Genomic DNA, 24,453 nt, shown 5'->3' with positions numbered 1-24,453 from the left:
ATCTAAAGGCCAAGGATGCCTTCAGTCATTTCCTCTGAGAGACAGGAGATACTCCAAGCACAAGAGCAAGATGGTGAAAGCTCATGGAAGAATGAGGAGAGGACAGTCGGGTGTGTGTGTGTGTGTGCATGCACAAAGAGAGTTAAGGTCTATGTCCTGAGGCTGAGACCTGTTTCATGATTTGCATTCAAATCAGATTTAAGTCTGTCACCACATCTTACCGCCATTTCTCTGCCAATGGGAGCAGAGAAGATGAACTCCAGCTGGAAGATGACTGCAAAACCTCTATGATCGGTCAAGTTGAGCTCCAAGCTGCTGCGAAGTCCCAGTTTCTGAGGGAGGGATGAGGTGGCCGAGCTGCAACGCAAAAAGGCACACAAACACATACAGAAAAGTCAAGGTGTGACGCATATGCCAGAGAGAGAGAGAGCGAATCAGAGAAAGAAGCTATAATGTGGCAAAGCAAAAATAATGCCGTCTTTTAAATCCACCACTGAAGAAAACTGCAATATCTCTTCTTAGCTCTTTTAATGCACACCAAAACAAATGTGCTGCAACAAAAGCAGCCCTCCTGTGAGAGCAGCAGAGCAGTACTCTGAATATTCATCATTCGCAGTTTGCATACACCAATACAGAAGTGAACTGTGGAGCGCTGGTGTGTCGCAAGGAGGGGTTGACCATCTTCTTTTTTTTACAGCATCACCAACTTTCTGGAGATTGAGCAGGCAAGCACTTTAGGGTTTTTGTTTTTTGTTCTTTCTGCTCTCTGGAATTACCAAGCATAAGACTGTCAGCCTGCCCAGGAGGCACCCAGAGAGAGCCAAACAATTAAATTAATGCCTAAAGTAGTGTAATGATAATAAAACATTTCATGCAAGCAGTTCTTTTTCTGGGAAAACATAAGTAGGCAGAGCTGGGTGATTACTCAAGTATTATCTTCAGTTGGAAATTCGGTTTCCAACAATTAGGAAAACAAGATAATCAATACCGTTCAGAAAGTAGATCCACTGGGCTGGATCAACTTCAGCCCAGTTCATGCCTCTACTCACACCCAGCCAGGCTCTGGCATGTTTGATTCAGCTTGAGCTACGTTGGCTGAAAGAGAGCCTTCTGGTAAACAAGGAAGCAGGAAGATGTCACACAGCACGCTCTTCATCAGCGTTTGGGCGAGAGGAAGAGATGGTTGCTGTGCACTGTGGCAATCGTGGAGCCTCATCCAAATAAGACTGAAGAGGGGCCACAGCACATTGAATATTACAGGACACAAATCGGCTCTCTGCGTTGATGACTGTGAGCATAACAGACCCACAGCTGCCCCCCCCCCCCCCCCCAAGAAGGTTCAAATCTGGCCACGGTTCAAATCTAAACAACAGATAACACATAGAAGTGTAAATAGTACAAAAAACAAAAGCACAATAAAAGTTCATTTAACCTAATTCTCTATCATTTACATACCGGTACCTTTATGGCTGCGGTGTGATGCATATGTGGATGGATGTGGAGGCAGGGAAGAGTTACTCATTGGAAAGGGAGTCCTCCTCCATAAAATGACTGGGTAACTGTCCTTCTAGTCATTTTCATATTTGGTGATTATTTCCTTCTTCAAATCAAGAGTTGTTCTCATGACTTTCCTCTTTTCTTCTCCAGTCGTATTATTGCTGCCTTTTCTTTAGATCCATGACTAAGAGCTAAAGAGAACAAAGCGAAACATCTGCACAGTCTTTCTCCTACGGCAGGTCGACTCAAACTGAACCTACTCGGCTAGCCTCCGCCTTCTTTCACGCGTTTTCAGTTCACCTCGGCTCCACTCGTGTGTTCGAACTCCGAAAATTTGTTAAGACTTCCGAGGCGATTTAAACTCCATTTCTTGAATTTAAATACCGAGTTGTTGGGCTATCGAGTCGAGAACCGAGGTTCCACCGTACAAGGAAAGAATAAAGCCTGCAATATCACTCCAAAAATTACCTTTATTTCTGAGTAGAATGGAAGTTATAATAAAGAGTGATAACATTACTATCATGAACTAGGCAAATATTTAGCCTGAGGAATATTTCCATGGACTGAGTGGAGAGCATTACACCATGTGTGTTCGCTGCTGCACCACGGGAAAAATGAGCAGCAAGACAGAACTAATCCACTCGTGATCCATTAATAAATGCAGCGGCAGCTCTGATCCCCAATCCCAGGATTTTAATTTGTAGATGTGCTATTTTGAATCTTAAGCAAAGTCTCCTAAAACTGTAACTGTCTGAATATGAACTACGGTAGTTTGATTAAATGTTCCTCACCACAGAAATTAAACTGAATGTTTTGGAGTCTGGCTGCTGTGTTGCACCTCTCTGGCTTTATTTTACCTTTGGTAAGATAAAACCATTCAATCCAAGTGCTTTACTGCTCATTTAAGGCAGACGCTGGTGACCATAGAGCAGCACATCCACATTGACAAGGTCAGCATTGAGTTTCATGTTGTCTCAATAAAACCCAGGGGCAAAGGCAGCAGGAGTCATCGCTCCTTGATTGGTAATAAAGTGCAAACACACCAAAATGAACTGCAAGGCTATTTTATGTGAGTGGAAGCTGTGGCATGGAGGAGTGTGTAAATTATGAGGCCAAGATTGGGTTAGAGCTTATAGGATTTACTTTTGAGCAGGACTTTGCAAGATCACTGTACGACACACAAAGTCACACACTCAATAAGAACACGTCTTCTGTTACATAATTACATTTACAAATGCAAACTGTGTTTAACAATTTCTTTTTTTTATACAGTGGTACCTCGGTCTTCAAACATAATTCATTCTGTAACACTGTTTGAAAACTGATATGTTCAAAAACCAAAACTATATTTCCCACAAGAAATCATGGAAAGTGGATTAATCCGTTGTGAAGCACCAGATAAATGCCCATTTATATGCCTACAGTTAGATTAATATCTATTCTACCTGTATCGAAACACCATAAAAGCATACCTGTCAACCCCCTTTCACTGGCCGCCTTACTAATAACCCATAAAAACTGCACGAATCAACTGTATGTGAGCGCGGGGGTGGTATAAAATGGCGTAAATGCTTCTGCGCATGAGTTGACGTAACGGAACTGTAACGGTGACATGTCCGTCTGCTAACTGCTAACATTTCCTTTCACAGCTTCGGTTTTAATTTTGCCTCTGTATATTTTCCCGTATTTACAGATTTCCCCGTACTAATTTCCACAGTACGCCGTACTGCTCAAAAGTCCGATTTTCCCATACAAAAATACGGCAAAACCTTATTAGTTGACAGGTATGTAAAAGTGTAAATAGTACCAAAAACAAAAGGATAATTTAAAGTTAATTTAACAAAATTCTGTATCATTAACATACCGTTCTGTCTGCGGTGTCAGAAGGGGGAAGGGTTCTTCCTTTGAGAGGGAATCCCCTCCATAAAAAGACTGGGTAACTGTCCTTCTGGGTTTTATTTTCCCTTCTCTTTCTACTACCGTTCTGTGCAGCAAGATCCGAGTTTGCATGTGTGTCTCCCAGCAAGTGTTGCATCGTGGAGGGGTTACATTCATTTTCACAGTGAATCCAGTTTTAATTATGAAAGGACAACCACATCAAACAAGCAGACAGCCATCTCCATGCCAGAAAAGTTGAATGCACTCCTTATATATGAATAAACTGGAAGAAATTGCAGCAATTTATGAACTAACTGATGGTAAGGGTGGGAGAATACACCAAATGGATACCAGGGAAGAAACAGATAGAAGACAGCAGGATTATCTGTTTCCAAGCATCATCCTACTTTATACAAAAATAAAACTCATCCCAACTTAGCTTTTCTCAGAAAATAGAGCTACTGCTGACAGGATGAAATTTCAATCACTTTCCTGTCAGCAACAGGACCAGTGCCAGGAGGGGGCAATAAAATAAAAAAAATAAGCACATCTACCAAAATATTTTTGCAGAACAATGGATTTTGTCTGACAGAATTATGCTTCAGCATCTTCAGTAGCCAACATTAACAGCTCCACAGTGAATATCCAGATGCACTTATCCTGCTTACCTGTCCTTTACCAAGGTGCTTTGTTTGGAGCTGCTGCCTGCTCGGCCTCTGGCCCCCAAGGCTAGCGGCTGCAGAACCACTACTTGGGGCTTGTCCAGGAAACACCAGCCATTGTGGACCCCGACATGGACCCTCCTTTCCTGGATGACGACTGACCTTAATGCATCCTCTGGTTCCAGCTGTTTCTGAGAAGCAAGAAAACATTGGATCTATGAAACGTTGCAAATCAGACTTATTATTTGCGTCAAATAAAAATTACTTAAAATGTATATTCAATATTTTGCTTATATAAGCCATGATCGTTAGCATGTAGTATATCTTCAAAGTAAACCATAAAAAAAACAGCCTATTCCATATAAACTTAAAATGTCAACACAGATATGGTGTAACGATCACTCAGCCTCTGTGGTCGTCCAATAATCAAATTATAAAGACTTGCTGACATTAGGGATTAATATGTGGCAAAGTGCTCAGTCCCATTGACAAAACATCATTTGGGGCTTACAAAGTTACACACATACACACATACGCACACACACGTACTGATTACTTGTGACCTAGAGCGCAGACCTCCTCCGAGAAGCTCATTCCCCTCCTAATTAGATTTACACCATCCACATGGTGATCAAAATGTTCACCATTTGGATGGTTCTAAATTGTTCTAATTTGTTCTTGGTATCTTTATACACCAACCATGAAAAGTAAAAGTTAATCAGACTTGATGTGTATTTGTAACAGATTTTTGAATGCCTAAATGGGGTTTTCAATGTTAAAAATTAATAACTTTTACTGAAATTCGGTGGTGAGATAGAGGCCCCCACCCTACATGACTGTGACAAATTCCATAATCATCGGTCAATAATTAACCGAGATCTTGAGGAACAAATTTTTAAAGTCCAAGAGCTTCAGACAAAGTAAGTTATCAGACATGTTATCAATCTTCAGATATGAAACTGTGCTGGCACTAACAGCCCAGCTGACTGACATCCCACTCAGTGATTGACTGCAAACAATCCAACCTTAAAGTCAAGCTGAGCTTGCGTCCCATCCCACCATCCATGTGTTTCATTTCATTCTCTCTGCATTCTACATTTCTCACTCTCACTTTCTGTCCCGCTCCGTATCCACCCACCCCTTGTCAATCAAATTAGCATATCTGTTTAGTGCTGGGGTTTTGTTTTTTTAAATGAGCAATTGCAGGAGCAGCTGGTCAGCTACTGTACAGCCCACATATACAACACAGCTTACTGGCACACGCCACATGTTCCATCTCTGCACTGTAGAACCCCGTCTCTCTGCGTCTGTCTCTGTACTATCTACTCTCCACTTTTTATCGCCATTCGTTCTCTCACAAGCAATGTCGGATATGTTCTCTGTGGTGTCCTTTATTTTTCTTTCGGTGATGGGGAAGGAAGATTAGGATTCCTCTTGTGATTCCTTTCTTCCCTCATTCCCTGCTAAAACAACCATCTCATCTCATCTGGCTTTTGGAGGGTTGCATAACTCTTCCAGCTGAGGTTCTGACTGAACAGACATGCGCCATGCACCGTGACAAGTGGGATACTTACTCATTACCAGAGATAAATGATCAAAAACAAACAACATGCATCAAATCCCTGAGCGTGCACGACACAACGAATCTGAGCTGCATGTATCCCATTGATCTCATTTGGATTTATTTATATATTCACAATTACTTGTTTACATATGATTATCTGAATGGTTTATGTGACTAGATTCTGTTGTGTTGGTGTGTGTGTGTGTGTGCAAACGGTTTTAAGATCTCATGTACATAAACATCTGGCATTAAATGAAACTTGAATACATTTAACGGTACCTTACCTTCTACATGCAGGTTCTTAAACATGTTTTTTCTAAACATGCCAATATTGCACATTGAATTGGTGCGCATGCGCAAACACTGAGTTCAGTACGAAGAGTGTCATGAAGCGTGAGACAGAGTAAGCGAGCACGTCGTGTACACTTAGCCAGTCCAAAAAAAATTACAATGTTTGAAAGTTGAGTTGAAGTTTAGGGTGTGAGTTCTCAGACAATATGACACAGTCATCCTAACCCCCCTGCTTGGGTCTCTATAGAAAACAGCTCTGCTCAACAAATATCCCTACCTGCAATACTGGGCAAAGTACTACCACAGCTACCTAGATCAGGTGGTAACATAAGAGTGTACCAATCTTTGAGAGTGTAGGCATAATTTAGAAAATATTTTGGTCTACACCTTCCTCCTCTTTTAAGTCCTGTACCCCTCCATCATTTTTCTTCTCCCTCTTGTCTCTGTCTGCTGTCATCACACATTTTTTTCTCCCTTGCCTGAAATATGAATATTTAGCGCTAAGAAGCTTAAAGGGAACAATCAAATATCCAACCCCCCCAGTTAAATTATATTCCATTTCTGAAGCCACAGAAAAGTGACTTTCCTGAGTGGTAAGTGCACTAGTGCCACATTGTGTATCTTTCTCTTCTTCAGAAACATAAGCTTGTTGCTTTTATGTAATATTTATGAATTCTGACAGAATCGTTACTAGAATTGCTAAACCAGGAAGCCGTTCTGAACCTGATCAGCTAAGTTCCTTCACAAATTGCAATGTACACTCGATGTAGGTAAAAAGGTTCTTCAGAGCCGGCGTGCCCCGGAACTATCCAAAGGCTAGATTGCATGTTTATAATACAATCTGAATAAACAAATGCAATGTGTTGTCAAAGATGAATTGAGGGTAAGTTTTTTAGAGACAAATTAAATGGCTCCCCTAGGTGTGGCCAATGAAAAGGGGAAACTAAACATTCTGCTTAACCACCTATTTTCTGTGTGGAAAAAATAAGCTGTAATGAAATGTATTAAAGTCAGTACATCACTTCTATCTGATGGTTACTCTGAGGGCTGCCGAAGCCTTGAGGGCTCAACACAAAAGCTCTTTAAGCTGAGAAAACACATTTTAATGTGCCTGCGATCTAAAGAAAAAAATGACCATATGCCTTTAAAATCTGTGCTGGAGATAAAGTGTTCAACAGCAAACTCTGGTATAAGAGTGCTAAGATCTTATCTTAGCAAGAAAAACCCCTACAGGAAATAAAATACATTCCTTCAAAAAAATTTCCCCCATCATTTGAATTGAATCCAAAAATGGAAAAAAAAAAGAAACTGAAACACTGCAGTGAAAGATTATTTCCTAAGTTGGGTTTTTACACCTGGAACTGTCATCATCATTTGCCAAATATTAACAAAATACTATTTTAGATTCAAGACTGCCAGATTGCTGGGGTAGGCAGTGGGATTATTGAAATATCAATAAGAGAAGTTGATTTAGTTGGGGACACTGTCATTTGAATGAAATAAAGAGTAATAGAGGAAAACCACCGTAATAGCATCTGGAAGAGAAATGTAAAGCGGGTGGCAGCTGCCTCGTTGCGCAGTTTTGAGGGAAGTGAGTTTAGATTTTCAGAGGAGGGTAAATTAGTTTCTGGGGGGGGCTTTCTTTGTGCTCAAAGGGCAGGCAATGAAGTGAGAGTAAGTTTTTTTATAATAGCTTCAACAGGGAAATAAGAAGCTCAAGACAACAACTAGGGAAATTATGAATGGTGCAGAGTCCAGACTGAGCTTAGTGGCAATGATCAATAAGAGTACTGATACAGGCTTGCTCTTCACACATATAGGAAGGACTAAGCCTTGACTATTTGGAAATATCGCCTGAATAATGGAGAAAGAGAGATGAATAATTTACCAGTATTATCCAACAAATTAAAATTACACAAATGGAAATTATATAATCATTTCCCTTGCAGCCAAACTGTTTTGTTTTTTTTGTCTCTCCAGAATCAGAATTTAGGTGGGAGAGAACAATAAACACAAATGTTAAGGTCGCAAAGAACTAGTTTGTACGTTGTTGGGCCATAGCATTAGGCAAATAAATGTGTTTACTGGTGTTCAGAACAGCCACACTACAATGTTGCATCTTAACACTGGAATATTCATTCATTCATTCATCTTCTTGAAGATGCCGATCGTTTCGTCTTCAGCCACTCATCTGCATTACGGAGCCTATCACACCCGGGTACGGGTGAGAGGCGGGGTACACCCCGGATGAGACGCCGGCTGAGGACCACATGATTCACACTGGCACTCAATACCTACGGACAATTTGATGTGACCAGTTCACCTAAGTTACATGTTTTTGGTAGTAGGAAGGAAGCTGGAGAACCCGGAGGGAACCCATGCAGATACAGGAAGAAAATACAAACGCCACACAGTAAGGAAGGAGGAAATCGAACCCGGAACCTTCTTGCTGTGAGGCAACAGCGCCACCATACCAAGTACAATAGAATATAACTTTAATAACAGTTATTGTGTGTCATTATTTATCCCACTGGGTATACAATTCCTTCTTGTTAATGTGAATGTGCAGTTGTGACCAAACGAACAGAGCAGAGACCAGACGAAACACCCAGCAAAACAGCAACCTCATGACTCACTACTAATTACTGCTCATCTTTTCTTTATTATCTTGGCAACGTTAACTATCACTTTTTTCTAATGTATGATTATCTAAATGAAGCCACCTTATAATTATCTTCATGCCCTTTTCGCATTGCATTTTTGCACAAGTTCACACAAACACCATAAAAGTGTATCAATTCTATCAGTGTATAATGAAGTGTGTGTCTGATCCTAGTCAACAAAGCTGTGTATGTGTGAGCGTTGGGGTGGGGGGTTTGTGTGCTGTGAAGTAAAGGCCAATAGCCCCTGATAGGGTTTCCCCATTCAAATGTGTCCTTGGGGAGGGAGCAAAACAAAGAGCATAATATGAATGGGCCAAGATTGAGCTATACGGAACAGGAAAAGCGTAAACTCCTGGAGCCAGACAAAGGAGGTGGGCTTTCCGTGTCTGGTGGCTAGACCTTGACCCATGGGGCTCAGTCAGGCACAGACCACTGGAACAGGTATTAGGCAAATTAAACATTGCTAGTAAGACAGAGCTATTCAGACTCCTGACACTGCTACCTGGTCCGAGGGATGGGGAAGACTGCCTGGGGCTGGGATGAAGGTGAAGCAAGACCAGCTTGTAAGAGCTGGGTTTACTTTATGCAGAGCACAGGAAAGAAAGTCGCAGAGGCCAGACTCTCCAGCGTTGTCTAGAGATGCGCTGGGCAGATGGCGTGGATTCTCTGCTGATGCTCCTTTATTTAATATTTTTAATATAATATATATTATTTCATATTATCAAGTAGGTATTCATATTTCTTATTGAGGTGTATTTCTGGGTATTTGGATTAGTAACTTTTGTTGTGGGTTATAACCTCAAATTGCTTTTTTTTTTTTTAAATTTAAAACTACTTTTTATTTTCACATCTAGACTATTAGAATCTGTGGGAATACAAACAAAGTCAGCATTACAGGCAGAGCCCATTTTATTTTCACCTACTTCTGGATATAAAAAAGAATATTAATTTGTTTGTGGAAATATGGTAAAAGACATTTTAAGACAATTAAAGCCCTAAAAAAATTATTGAATGGTTTTGTGTCAACTGATTGAAAAGGACATTAAAGTTGGCAGACAACATTTTCTCGCTTCGAGGATCAAACTTCAGGGACACCTATTAATTTTGGACTGCCTTGCCCTGCCCCTATACATACCTGTAAATTCTGAGCGTGTCATATCTCTATATCTACTGTAGTCTATAAGTTTTGTGTGCTTCTGTCACAGGCCAGAGCATGACAAGCTATATTTGATATGATTAGTAAGGATTTGCTGTAAGAGTCTGTATTTCTGTATTCAATCCTAATCAAATCCCACCACATTTTAGTCCATACTCTTTAAATAATTTCTTTATATGACAAAAAAAACTGCGAGTGCTAGTAATAAAACTTTTGTATAATAAAAGCTAGAAACACTTGGGTTTGCTGCTTCGTAGCTTTTGCGCAGCACATTTTGTTTGTCTGCATGGCACCATTAAAAGCCGTCAGCTATTTGTCAGTTTTTCGTGTCAGTCCTTTGCGAAATCAATGTGTAGGCTGTTGTAAAAGATAATAACTCTACAGATGGCAACTGTTATCTCAAGGGGTGAGTGTGTGTGTGTGTGTGTGTGTGTGTGTGCGTGTGTGTGTGTGTGTGTGTGAGAGACAAAGAGCAAAACTGTATGAAAGAGAGAAAGCAGGTGAAATTAGCGCCCACATTTTGAAAAAAACCAATTACCAAATGAGTAATAAAACTTTGGCATGTTTCTCTCTTACACTGAAAATGATCAAACAAAGGAAAATGCTTCAATTTTTTCCTTGTCACGTCGTCATAGAAAAGATGCTGGGGGGGCTGTTAGCTTGTTATTGTCCATTATGAAACCGAGGGACGACACAGCAGCGACCTACACGTGTGTCTGCTTGCATGTGTTGCCACCCACACACTGGATGTTAGCTCCCCCCATACTGAGGGCGAGTCATCCGTAGCAAGAAACAGTGGCAGCATCATTAGCATGCTGCTCTCATCCACCCACTCCCTACTCCTTAGCAGATTTTAACTGGCACAGCTCTTTCACCAATGAATCACTATTAACCTGCTGCTTAAACACTCCCATGATGCAAAGCCAAAAAACATTATAGGGATAAACTCATGCTGCTTTCTGTCTATTTCCTGTTCTATTTGGGTTTATTTGTCCCTTAGCATAACATATTGTGCGTTCATCCAGTGTACATACTACATTGCCATGTTAATGTTATTTCTTTCATTTGGAGAGAAGCCCCGCTGGTACGGTTCGGATATGAGCGCCAACAGGACACAAACAAGCAATACAATAGCAGTACGGAGGGAAGCTACAATTATTCCAGGAAGGAAATTAAAAATGACAACTTTGCTGAGCCGCTAACATTCACCTCCAATTCCACTGAAGACCCAATTCTTACTTTTTAAAGGTGATATCATTTCTTGAGGCATCATCAACAACGTGGTTATTCTGCAGTCTGAGATGGTTAACTGTTGGAAAAACCTTTGTTGCCTTTATACAGTTCTGCTAATTCTCATTGAGTTTTCTTTAAATATGTAAGTTGACAACGGATGTAAAACAAGAAAGAGCTGTGACATTTGATTCACACAGTACTACCAGGATCGAGTTAGATTGATTTCGCTAAAATAAATGATAATTACTGGAGTTTATGGGGTGCAAAATGGCAGCTATTTATAAAAGATGGGCTCTGCAAATGGTATATATTATTAATCATATATATAAGTTCCATTAAAGTGTGAAGGAATTTTCCTTCGTGAGGTGGATTCTCTCATTCAGATGATATTTCGACAGTCTGGTTATTCAGTGCAAGGCTGGCCCATCGCTGGCAGAGACATTTTGTACTCTGCTGGTGAAAAAGGCCAGCTCCACTTTAGAACACAGTGTGTGAGTAGAAATGTGGCACTGCGGTCTATGCGATGTGTTCCATGATGCTCCCATGAGTGTAAGAATATTAATGTAAGAGCTCAGGTCATATGTAGGCCATGTTGAGGGCAAATCAGATTTGGGGATGACATTACACCTGTTCAGACTTGCAATGCCAACCTTGAATTTATCTAAATGCACATTATCTTAAGACACAAACCATCTCCTGCTGCCTCCTTACATCAGTTGTCAATACGTTTCACTCATCTCGTTAGATTAAATCAGGCCAACAAGGCGGCAAGTTGTAGGTAAGGATTTGTCAAATGATCACTCGTTCTCATTGGCAAAACTGGGCACTGGAAAATACAGCATCTGCATTCACAGTCCAGGTTGCAATTGATACATTCTGGAAGCATAATTTCCCTGACTGAATTCAGGAAAGTGAATCTTATCACAGTGGCGTTGCATGTTACTTCAATTCAAAAAGAAACAAAGAATTGTTTTAAGGTTAATGAATCTGTCGTCTGTCATTTAACCACGGGGTATTTCCTATCTTGTCTGATTAGGAGTGCCTACAACCACTTACGATCATTTTTTTGTCAATCTTTAATTGTGAATTTTTTAATCATTCCAAAAGCACATATTAAATTAATATTTGATGTGTGCCAAGTACATTAAACTTCATTTCCTTTCCACCGTATCGGCTGCAGTGGTTTCCCAACCTAATTATGATAAGGAGAAGGAATTCAGCTGGTATATTCTGAAGCGCAGCCAAACTCTGTCCTCAGAGAACTATGCGTAAGACGCCTCCTATTTCCGAAATGTTCAATCTCCTTTGTATTTTTTATAGTACCACATCCACAGGGGCAGTCCTACTTTGAGTCAGTTTTATTCTTTCAGGATAAATGAAAACTTCCTGGCGCTTTAGTGCCAGTCTTTCTCCATTCATTAAATCAGCCTGTGGCATTTTGTTCTGCCTGCGGCGTGGCATTGGTCCGCTTCTGCTCCCTCTCCTCAGTCTTTTGAGCCTTTTGATCACGAGCAAAGATGTTATATAGATTCTGATGAGATCCCTGGCCTCTTAATCAAGATTAATAGAATGTATTAAAGACGGAGGGGGGGTTGCTGGGTCATTTAAGGTGACCCCCGTCACTGGCTTCACTTTGGGGAGCGCTGGGTTGAAGCAACCCTGCAGATGAACAGTGTTAGGTTTGTTAAACTTGAGGTCAGAGTGTTCAAGAGCACAGTTCACATCAGTATAACACTCATTAGAACTGCAATTAGAAATGCTTGGAAAGTAGCTACATTAGTTCACATGAAAATCCCATCCATGAGGGCAATGGGTGTAAAATATATGAGAAAGGGCTGCAAAGAGAAGCCTTCCTCTGTGATAGTTTGCAGGCCTAAAAATAGCAATATTTATAGGGAGATTATGTGAAGACCGTATGTCAGCCCAGCCGCCAGAATAAATGATTTTTCTCATGCAGCGCTGCAGATTCATCCAGCATCCCGTTTCCTCCTAATTTTCCTCACTCCACGCCTGTCTTGATACTAATTCAAGTAAAGGCACACTGGCAAAACGCGTATTGCACACACATTCGTTAACACAATGCTAAAACCGAGTTGGCTGGTAAGGTGTCAGCATCACTTCAGAGACAGTTTGATGAAAATCCAGCTGGAGTCACACTTTTAAAGGTCACACAGATCACTCACACTTTTCTTTCTACTCTCTATCTCTCTTGCTTCCCTCTCACATGCACACAGAGACAAACGCACGCAAGCGCGCTAATTAAATACGGCAATCAAGCTGACTTCTGCATGTATTAACACCTCCAGGAGACATGAGAATAATGTTGTCACCGCTGAAGTTATAAAAGTCTGGAACATCAAAGTAAGCTACGCAACTTGGGATGATTGTGAAAACTTTTCAAAAAAATCTCACAGAGCAAACACACACACATACACAAAAAGAAAACGTGAATGTGAGAAAATCATTTATTCACAGTAGAAAAGGAAGACAAATACTTTCTTCCAGCATACTCAGTTTCACAGGTGCAACCATAATGCAGAGTTTCGGGCCTGGACTTCTTGTCCCCCTCCTTTCGCCCATGGCCGGCCAGGATAGGCTGCAGCAGGCACATGACCCGCAAGGCAGATAAGCAGAGATTAGATGAGATGAGATGATTGCGATCAAGGGACAGACTTTTCCATTCACAGAATCATCATCCATCAAATTCCTTGAAATAAATTTAAAAATACTTGACATATTTTAAATGAAAGTGTAGTCTTAGATACACCTAGTATAAACGTGCAAGATTGATACACGTGTGACTTCCATTTGCTCCACTTAATCATCCCTAATCCCTGATTTTGAGGATTTAGCCCATAATTATTTAAACAGAGCCTTGACAGATATATGGATTGACAGCGTTGTCATATCCATTCTCTTCTCACTTTGGCTTAAGTGAACGCTTAGGACCCGCGTATAATTGCTAGCCCACGGTTGCACCTGTCAAACGTGGTTAACAATCTGCGTTTCCGTAGACAAGGAAAGAGGGCAGACGATAGATAAGCTCCGTTTAGATAGCGACGTGATGTGCTTTAAATTGCAATGGCAGCTGTAAAGGGGTTTGTGCCTGCACACTAAAGAAATAGAAAGTGAGATAAAGGAACGCATCAGACGGAGGGGGGGAATAATCTCGTCACAGAGGTGAATCAATGTCATCTTGGCCATCTTTAATTTGAGGAGAGTAGCGGACACTTACCACAGAAGGGTGAAATGGTAACGGGATGGTGTATGTATGAAGGGATCTGTTTTCCCCGTGCAAGAAAATGACACATATTTAGGGTGGGGCATGTAAAAGAGTACAGCAGTTTCTGTACACATATGCGTACTTTGCTGATACTCCCATCAGCCTGTGACAGTAGTTGATTACTGTTAACTAAACAAGTATCTGTTTAAATGTACAAGCAATCCAAATAGAAACAGAATATAGATCAGAACAATACAATACAACAATACTAATACAATACTGCTTTAAGTATATGAAGCAACAAGGCTTAGCGTTTCCGTGTGTTTGTGTGTGTGTGTGTGTGTGTGTGTAGGTGTGTGTGTGTGTGTTTGTGTGTGTGTGTAGCATGTTCCTACTGTGTTACGGCAGTCAGCGTTGACAAGCTGCAGCAGATGGCTCTCAAACTTCTCCAGGGATGGCTGGAGGGAGATGGTCAGTCCTTTCAGGGTGAAGGGCATCATCTTGAGCAGCCGAGGCCTCACGAGAGCGTCTCCTGGTGATCAACATGCAGCATCAGCGTCAACCATGCTACGTCAGTCAGAACCAAATTGGTATTTACAGTATCTTCCACTGTTTTGTTTACATATCAGTAAATTCATAGACCCTAACATATCCATGAACTGTTGAATTTATTGTATTTACTTTATGAAATTATTGGCAGATGTAAAATCTTACATAACCATACATTTTCAAAGTATTTGCAGCTAAATAATTACCACAAAGAGAATAATTTCCTGCTGTTGAAACTGAAGCATCTGTTGATGAAATATACACATTTGAAGTACAACTGAATTAATCTAACACAAGGAAAGGACTACAAAATAGGTGAGGATATAATAGGTGAGGATATCAGATCAACAAAAAAGATCAGCGGTTGGATGATTTGTGGCTTGCGCTCTTGTGCTGAGCATTAAACTTCATTAAAGGAATTTTAGAACTCATCTTTTGAATAGCATTTCTCGGATTTGTGTCTCTCGCACTTTTTGGCTCAGCTGCAGACAGCCTCTGTATCGGATAAAGCAGGAACCTGCTTTACCTGATTAAATGTTCATTCGGTGTTTGAAAGTGACGGTAAGTCTCGGGAGAAAAGCCACATGCAGCTTTTAGTATCTCACACACATGGACAAAATTGTTGGCACCCCTCTGTGTTTTTGTCCAGGCCTGTTTTATTAGGGTTTTTTTTTAAGATTCTATTGAAACACAATTCAAAAGTAATGTGTGAATCAGTACATTTTCAGTCAATGTTCATGAATTATTACTTTTGTCAGTTTCAAATTGTTTCAGTAACCATTGTGGTCAATTCTTGCATTAACAGAGTGGTACCAACACATTTCGTCCGTGTGTGTGTACACATAACAGAAGCACCATTAAAATATGAAAATACTGCACTCTCTCCATGTTCAGCTCCGCTGCTCCTCGTCTATTTTACCAGGGCCAATCCCTGGTGTGGAACTTGGATAGATGATTGCAAAAATCATTTGACTGTTTGTTCAGCACTTTGACAGCGCTAAAGTTGCTTACTTTTGAATCAATTTGAATATGCTCATACTCTATATTGGAAAAATGTATTAAGACTGACTGCAGCTCCAGCACCCCCCGATCCTCCCTGGCGTGCCTCTACTTGTATTCACCCATGTTAAGGGCTACAGCAACACATCTGGCAGTCATTCAAAATTGATCATGTTTGACTCAAGCCATCTGAAGAGTCTCTTTTGACCCGCGTGAAAAGCCCTGACGCAGCCAGGGTGGGGAGGTTCAGGCGATCATTTGAACGGCTAAAAGCTATTTTATTTTTTACCTCAAAATGAATTCTGCGTTGTACTCAGTTATTATTTTTGACACATCACGTATCTCTTCGGCGAAGAGTTCATGGGTTGGATAGGGACATGCTCCCTCTTTATTGAGAGCAAATTATGTTTACACGGTCGACTCTCACTCACTGCAGGAATCATGGATGATTTGGTTTGTTTAGAATTTTTCATAGCGGGCGCAGCTCCATATAAATGACTTTTCCAATGATTTGTTGTAAGAAGCAATCAGTGGAACACTTACACCACACTGAGCGCGAAGAAGATGTATATAAGAATCGGGTTTTTTTATGTTTCATCTAGAATACTGGGAAATGGAATGAAATAGGGGGAGCCTGTGAAGTCCACAATGATCTCTTTCAGACTCAACAGAGTGCAAATAGCCAGATTGTAATCTCTTCAAGGGTAATCTAGCCATTAAGTGTTCTTCGTTGCAGTTAATGTCTCATGAGCGCAGAGTTGGACTGTTCTGAATGCAGAGTGAATGTCAAGCTGGTGGCTGCGGTCTTAAAAAGCCAGCTCAGCTACTCACAGCCCCGGAACATGAAGCGGATTAGCCCGCTACCATACCTCCCACAGACTACCAATGATTATGGCTCGGCACTGTCAGACTTCATTACATTCCCCCACAGAAACTAACTTTCTAAGCATTGCAGACATTTCAACTTCAAATAGCACTACGTTTCCAGAAATAAAAAAAACCAGAGTAAATACTACAATAAATACCATGTATGTTAATTTGACACTGAACATATACAAACAAGCAACCGCTGCATTATACTCTGTAGATTTACCACTGATATTTTCTGAATTGTTCACTTTAAGTGTTTAATTTGAACTGCAAGATCGTTACATCGGGTCTACATGTACACCAAAAGTATCTGTACAGTAAAGAAAAAAACATTTATACTTCTTTATACTTTTTATACTATTTAGAGGAGCAAAATAAAACAACTCGACTTGACACCACAAACACCTTGAACGTAAATGTTTCTGGTCCTGCATGAAAGGAGCACAAGTTGATTAGATAACTGAATAGAGCACACCGAGCAACAGGTAGTCTGATTAGCGTCGACAGAAGAAACGTGAATCCTGTATGGAAAAAAGGAACTGCATTGAGATGCCAAATGTCAGATAAGCAAACAGGATTTGGTGAAATAGAGTAAGTGAATTAGTCATTAACCTTTATACTGATGTGACGTGTACCTGTTGGAGAAGCTGCCAGACCAGGAATGCTTTCATCTCCAGATACGAGCACATTCTCTGGAAGGAGATGCATCATGGAAGCCAGGGCAGGGTGGTTTCTTATCACACACTCCAAACCGGCTCCGTCAATAGTCACCAAGAGACTGCTGTCTGAAAACGACACAGCAACTATTCATGGAATTGTTTTAATTGCACTTGAACTGTAAGACAAAGAGATTAAAGATGACTCAGCATGTGACAGTTCACCCCTGATATCATTCCAAACCCACCAAAAAGATTCATCATCCATCTCCTTGATGTGTCAGAGCCCAATATTTCCCAGCACGACAGCGTGACGCACAACATGCAGATGTCCTAGGTGTTGATGACAGAGGTGTCATGTTCCACTGCACTTAGAGCATCGTTTACAAGGACCAAAGGATCAGTCAACACACAGAAGACGCATTCGGGCAGCATAGATGAGCCGTGGGATTTGAGCGATGAGCCAGACATTGTCATCTTTCAGGAAGGTCATCGAATGACAAGTGACAACCCACAATTCCTGCCATCAACACAATGCACAGACCATGTGGAAGGTGAGAAAAGTGGCGTTTGATGTGGTGTGCATGCCGGCGTTGTTAAATCTTAGAGAGCATCACATTCTGTCACTCTGAGAGGATTGATGATTGCATCCTGAACAGCATCAGTGACAATCAATGCAGGAAGCTCCATTTACTCCCTGTTTCAACAAGGTGACAGAGAGCGATCTGTAGGTGAACCATTATAGATACAGGGGGGGGTCGTCGACTTACGACTACAATTGGTTCCGAGGTTTTGCCGTAAGCCGACTCGGTCGTAAATCGGCCCATGTTAAATGTTGAGGGAGAACATGAGAGTGGCTGGTGTTGAGGAGGACGATGCAAATGACAGGGTGAAGTGGAGACAGTTGACTTGCTGCAGCGACCCCTCACGGGACAAGCCAAAAGAAGAAGAAGAAGAAGAAGAAGAGGGACCATCAACCTAAACACGCATCAAAGTGATGCCAGGTCCGTTTGAAGTCCAAGGCAGAGCAGCAATTTCAAAGCATTTCCACCAAAGTCGCCACCCCGCAAGACTTTTTTTAAGCTCCAAATTTGAACATAATTATAGAAGCATGCAAATCTTTGCCAATTAGAGATACGGTGCAGTAAAGGCTTAATGAGCAGAGAATGAAGTGTGTCCTGATGCAAGCTTCTGTATTCCTCGTTTTGGTAGCCAGGGCCTGCTGTGCATGCATGTTGTTGTGCATTTAGTTGTAACATCCATTTTCAAAAAGAAAAACACCCAGTCTCATTCAAAATGTTAAATGAAAAGAGCCCCTCTCCCTCTAAAATGTTACCGTATAACTAAGCAATAATTTAAAACAAATTGGGTAATTGTTGTCAAATTGATGTGAAAGGACAAAAGGTTCTGTTAAGTTTACAACGATCTGGGAAATAAATATTGAGCTATTGTAGACAGAGATTGGTGACGGTGGAGACGATAAAGAAACTTTAAAAATCAAAGACAGTTTGATAAATATCTGCTGTGTATGTGTAGCCCAGAATGTATGGCCATGCAAATTGGACATATTAACTACCGGCAAATATATTTGTGTATGAAATCCCTCTGTGGACTTTCAATGCATGGCAGAAAAACCAAGAACCTGCTATTTTATATACTCGGAGAAGAAAAAATATTTGCCATCTTTATCCAAGATAAAATAAGCAACAAAAGGATGACCTGAATAGGTCGACTGAAAATAATGTGTGTTTGGGTTCAATTATGTAAAGCAGAGAAGCTCACAAGAGAGACGAGCTGCTGCAGAGAGCTATTCATCTAGGTAACAGAGCCAGTGCCTTTATCTTTAAAATGAATGGAAGGATTGAGAAGGAAAGATGATGATAAAGTATTTTGTTGTGTTCTCCTCTGATCCCTGTCCACGATTCATCCCAGTAAGTCCCACAAACTCCTCTCCAACATCTCTCGATGAACAAGCGCATTTCTTTAAGGCCAAAAAAGAAAATGGTCTCGGTTGCTGCGAGTATCAGCAAATTTGTTTGAGAAGAAAGCATTTCTATTATGAAACACAGTAAAAAGTCTGGGGAAAAATCAAGCAAGCAACTTTCTCGACACAGATGTTGGCCAGGTGTCTACATTTTTTCCCACAATTATTATTTCTGGCTGTTCGTTATGCATCAAGATGCTCTGCATGGATTAGAAAACTACCCCTAATTTCCTTACGGCAGTGGTGTGGCACTTCAGAGGCGATTGAGCATCAACTTGGCAAGAGATGTGAAACCAGGCGAGTGTGAGAAAAATAACCCAAAAATGGCTCAGCATCAGACAAATAGTCAGTGGTGAACAACTGAGCTACTTTTGTTTGGCTACATAAATACATATGTACTGAACACATAGGTGTGTGTGTGTGAGTGTGTATGCATACAAATACATCCACTGAGTTCGACATGCAGGTCCACCCCTGGAATAAAGGAGCGACCCTGAATCACTTTTTGGCCGCTATGGCACGATCTTTCTGTCATCCTCAAACAAGCCTTAAACACATTATTGCATTTTCTTTAAATGACGATATGCAAATGTGAACACAGTGTACCACCTGTTTGTCCTCTAATCCTCCGAAGAGCACCTCACAGTGACCCTCCATCCTTCTCGTTACATTATTTTCTTCCTTCTACTCATTCCCACTTTTCTCGTATTTGGTCGGAAAGATCAAGTCAATGAGCTTACTGCCTCCCTTCATGCTTGTTTCCTCCTCCGTTTTAGCCTCCCATCCTTTAAGTATGTGAAAAGTCCCAAGGCAACCCCCCCCCCCCCCCCCCATCTTCTCCATTTTTCAGTTCCTGCCTTTTGACCATGACGCTAGCTCTGGAAAAGAGAGCCATTTTAACTTCTCTGCCACCACTACTAATTATTTTTTTCCCTAGTTCCACTGCTGCCTTTTTGTTTCAGTTCAGACAGACTAATCTGATCTGATCTTGCATCATTTTGTAATTTGGTTGAAACATTTTTTAACTGTTAAAACTGAGCTGAACGGGTTAAGCTTGTTTATTTTCACCATCTTTATCCTGAAATTCTCTGTTTCTTCTGTTTCCATTTTTTCCTCAAATGTAATATATATCATTACATAATCTGGGGATGAGCATTTAAAACATAATTATTATGATTAGCTAAGAGAGTATGCATATAATCACCTTGGATTCAAAAGTCAGCCTTCCTCCTGAAAACCCTTTCATCCTGCATTCATTTTTATAATCATGCACTCTTTTCTGTCTATTTTCTATTCATTCACTACTTTGCCCCCGAGGAGTACTGTGTGTGCACGTGTGGAAGCGTGGTGTTTGCAGTAATGTGCAGAATGCACGTTGCCTGTCCTGCGCACACTTCAACTGCATTCCCGAACTCTCACTACACAACTATTCAAATGCATGTGGATTCCCCAGCAATGGCACATTTCTGCAGTGATTTACATATCTGCAAAACATCTACTGTCAGAACTGGTATCATGGTGAAACGCTATGAACTCTCTATGACAGAAGTAAAGAAAGAGGCCATAAATAAATGCATTAAAGGGAAATTTGTGTGTAAACACCCTGAAGAGCTGTTGCCTCCTCATACCACATTTTTAACATGTATAAATATTTGAAAGAGAAAGGGTTGGTGTTCTTCTGTATATTTCTTACTGTTAACAAATGTCTCTGTTAATCTCCTAATAGTTTTAGTTTCCCAGTGGGAATCTGGTGAGAATTTCATTATTTGATTACATTTTAATGCGCATTTGAATCTGTAGAAAAGTGTTTTCTTTCTACTGTTCTAGCACACTTACTGTGCCAGACTTCCTTAGATGGCACTTAAACTAACATAACAAATATGATGTTTGCCTGAAGAAAATAGTAGGAATAAAACATCTGTGGTATTTTGTTTGTTTGCTTTTATTTACTTTATTAAGTCTCCTGCCTGCATTCAAATGATAAACCTAAAATACATACACAGCACACTTCAAAATGCATATTAAAATTTGCTATTTGACTGAGTTTTGGAAGCTGCATGTTCGTCTCTGTGTGGCGATGCATCCGGGGTTTATCCTGCCTTCACCCATCGCAAGCTGGAATAGACTCCAGAAACTCCCGTGAAAACGGGTGGATGGATAGTAGCATAATTTAAGGTTTAGTGATTATCTTCACATTCCTATTTTTTTAATTTAATTCCCCACAGATAGGTGGATGGATGGACGGGTGGACGGATGGATGGATGGATACCAACGGAAATTCCAAGTACTGTATTCAGCAGCGTTTACATAGAGCACAGAAAGTAAGCACATTCCATTATTACGTTGAAGCTGATGATGAGGCTTCCTGCTATCATTTTAATTATAACAATATGTGTTAGAATCAAAATGCACTTAACGATATTCAGTTTAGCTTTTAGCCCGCACTTCATTTGCAACATATGAAGAACAAAATTATGAATACCTGTGGAGTGTTAACATATTTTTGGGAGAACTTAATATGAGGGAAGATAAACAGTATAAATAGCATTAGCCTTCAGGGCGTGTTTCCTCATAACTCTTTTACACAATCGGGCATAAGTACCCCCCCCCCCCCCCCGCCACCCACACATACACACACACACAATGAAATATATTTCTGTAATTTCACCACAAAACACTTTCACTTACTTATTTTATAAACTAATTGATATAAATTGTTTAACAGCAAGGCTACGCAAAAGGACTATTTGTCCTTTTCCATGGCAAAGAGAATAAAAAGTGGCATTAAAAAATAGAAAACGTCTGTCCATGAAAGTGCAAAAGTGGCAGCAATATCATTCCTACAACAACTCAGCAGCATTCCAGCAAACAACAGGCTCGGGGTTAATAATTCAACAATCATAAAAGTCCATTTGAGAAAAGGTTTTCTAATATTCATGTGACATGATAGCGAGATATGAAGTCTGGCTCTCACTGGGTACAGTGTGATTCATACGGTGAGGCACTACATCCTTTTGTAACTCATATCTGTGGCTTGTAGGCCAAGCAAGGACATATCGGGACCAACCTTGCACTTCAGTAGCAGACTTAATAATTCAAACAGGCTTGTACTCAACTGCAAAAGTGATGTTTGTCACATATTCCAAGAAAATTGATTAAATAGTTGTAAATTCCTCAAAACAACTTGTGCACAAAGTCAATAAAATAAAAAATAAAAAAACTGTCACTATCCATCAAAGAATTCATTCAGTCATATTTTCCTTCATTACCAAGGGAAATCTTCAGGTAAGGGTCTTTAAAAATAGAAAACATAGCATAAAACCACTCATATTGTCGCTATGTTTCAATTCAGCAACGCAACAGAAAGGCAACTGTAACATAACAAGAACATTACTTTTCAAAAGCTGCTCCAAATGGGTCAGAAGGACACATCGATTGAAGCCAATACTTTTCCAAGGGTTGCCCAATTTGCACAAGCAAAACAGATGTTCCCAAGCATGTAACTACGACCATTAGTATTACTGCCACAGCTTTTATTAGAACCAATGTATATTGCTATTATTATTACAACTTTAATGCTATTACTGCTTGTCAACTAAACGACATTGCTAAGAAATAGGAAGGCATGATATGGAGGTCATGTAAGGATGAAAGGCCATTGAATGTTGTTTGGGATATATTACATGTGCTGCGTGTGTGTGTGAATATGTCTTTACATATGTGTGTACAGTATATATATGTATTTATGTTTATGTATATGTGTGCGCATGTATTTGGCATTGTTTTATCAGTTTATTCTTTGTTGTTTACGTGGTCGAAATAAATAAAAATAAATAAAAAATATGCTATAAAGAAAGAGGAGGAATATATATAAATTTAAATATATATATATATATCAATTTATGTGTAAAGATTACTTCAAATAGAAGGTATAAACTGTGAGAGGAGGCCTTGCTTTAGGGAACCTCAGCAGAGACAAGTGGAAGACACCTGTCACCAGCAAATACAGTTGCTGACTGGATGTATTTGAAATATCATTCATTCATTCATTATCCTTATTCTTATTGGCTCCAGCTTGGCCCACGACCCGATAACGGATTAAGCGGTTGGGACAATGAATGAATGAATAATTTCTACTTTGGGGCCACCACAAAACAAACACTGTGTACTGTATGTCTCATCAATACTTGGAATAATTAGGATAGGAAAAAGTTCTCACAGTCAACAGTGTCCTTCAGCAGGGAATGGAGGAGGCATCTTGGTGATCCGTGGTGAAGGTTCAGCCTGGAGAAAAAGGTTTAAATCCACAGTCAATCAACTGGTTGGATGGACGGAGCGCCTGTTGTTGCAACATTAAAAAAAAAAAAAAGCAATGTTCTAGCATTGTGCTAGTCAACGTTTTCTCTTTGGAGTCTCAGTCTGCATAAATTTAACCTAACAAGTGTCGATCTATATGAAAGCAAAGAGCAGTAAAATGATCACGTGGGCTTCATATTGCAGCATTTATCTGTATATTATACCAAACATGCCGGCTGTCCCTCTTCATAATCACCACAAGCACGCCAGTCCTTCAACCACCATCATAATTAAGAACGGGCTAATCACCTTCTGTTCCCAACAGCAGCCTGAGCCTCTGGTCTGTCGGTGAACAGCTCCAGGAGGGTGAAGCCTCTTCCTAGGGCATGCTGGAAGCCATCTGGTCTGGGTGACAAGGACACCAGCTCCAGAACCACCACTGTACTGGACAGCCGCAGAGATGTATGGAAGTACACGACCTACAGAAACACATGGCGAAGACAATGGCAATAATTAATCCTGCAACATCTGATTTTCACAGTAAACAGTTCGTGTTGTATCTCATACCAATACAGTATCTGTGATCTGCACCAAAGGAGCACAGTGTTAAGAAATAATTACTGGTTAGCCTCATTTTAGGTTTAGCACTATGAAATAACATGTCAGTCAGTCATGCAGCACACTCATTGGTACTAATTCTAATTATGTAATCGCCAGCGTTTGTCTGTCTGTCCGTCCGTCCATTAGCAAAATGACTCAAAATGTTTCTGGAGGGATCTTGATGAAAGTCTGGGGAAATGTTGGGAATGTTACCAGGAACAGATGTTTACATTTTGGTGATGATCCTGGATTCTGGATCACTTTGAAATTTTCGTTAACATTGCAGTCAATGGAGCATCAAGATGTGTCCCTCAATATCTCGGTTGATTGTT

At 40.4% G+C, this 24,453-nt stretch overlaps 1 protein-coding gene across 1 annotated transcript in view; it reads right to left on the bottom strand.

The window, feature by feature from the left end:
• The window catches only part of LOC137913882 (nephrocystin-4-like), a 103,709-nt gene that overhangs the window by 64,478 nt on the left and 14,778 nt on the right, over nucleotides 1–24,453 (bottom strand). The window contains exons 3-8 of the mRNA XM_068757502.1: nucleotides 23,831–24,000; nucleotides 23,445–23,509; nucleotides 17,221–17,370; nucleotides 14,563–14,699; nucleotides 4,044–4,228; nucleotides 222–357 (exon numbers count right to left, since the gene is read on the bottom strand). Coding sequence (XP_068613603.1) covers nucleotides 222–357; nucleotides 4,044–4,228; nucleotides 14,563–14,699; nucleotides 17,221–17,370; nucleotides 23,445–23,509; nucleotides 23,831–24,000 — 843 coding nt within the window. The remainder of the gene's footprint in view (nucleotides 1–221; nucleotides 358–4,043; nucleotides 4,229–14,562; nucleotides 14,700–17,220; nucleotides 17,371–23,444; nucleotides 23,510–23,830; nucleotides 24,001–24,453) is intronic.

Source organism: Brachionichthys hirsutus, unplaced genomic scaffold (assembly GCF_040956055.1).
Source record: "Brachionichthys hirsutus isolate HB-005 unplaced genomic scaffold, CSIRO-AGI_Bhir_v1 contig_304, whole genome shotgun sequence".
In the NCBI taxonomy this organism is placed as follows: Eukaryota; Metazoa; Chordata; class Actinopteri; order Lophiiformes; family Brachionichthyidae; genus Brachionichthys; species Brachionichthys hirsutus.
The sequence above is the reverse complement of the archived record's forward strand: the minus strand, read 5'-3'. Positions and strand labels throughout refer to the sequence as shown.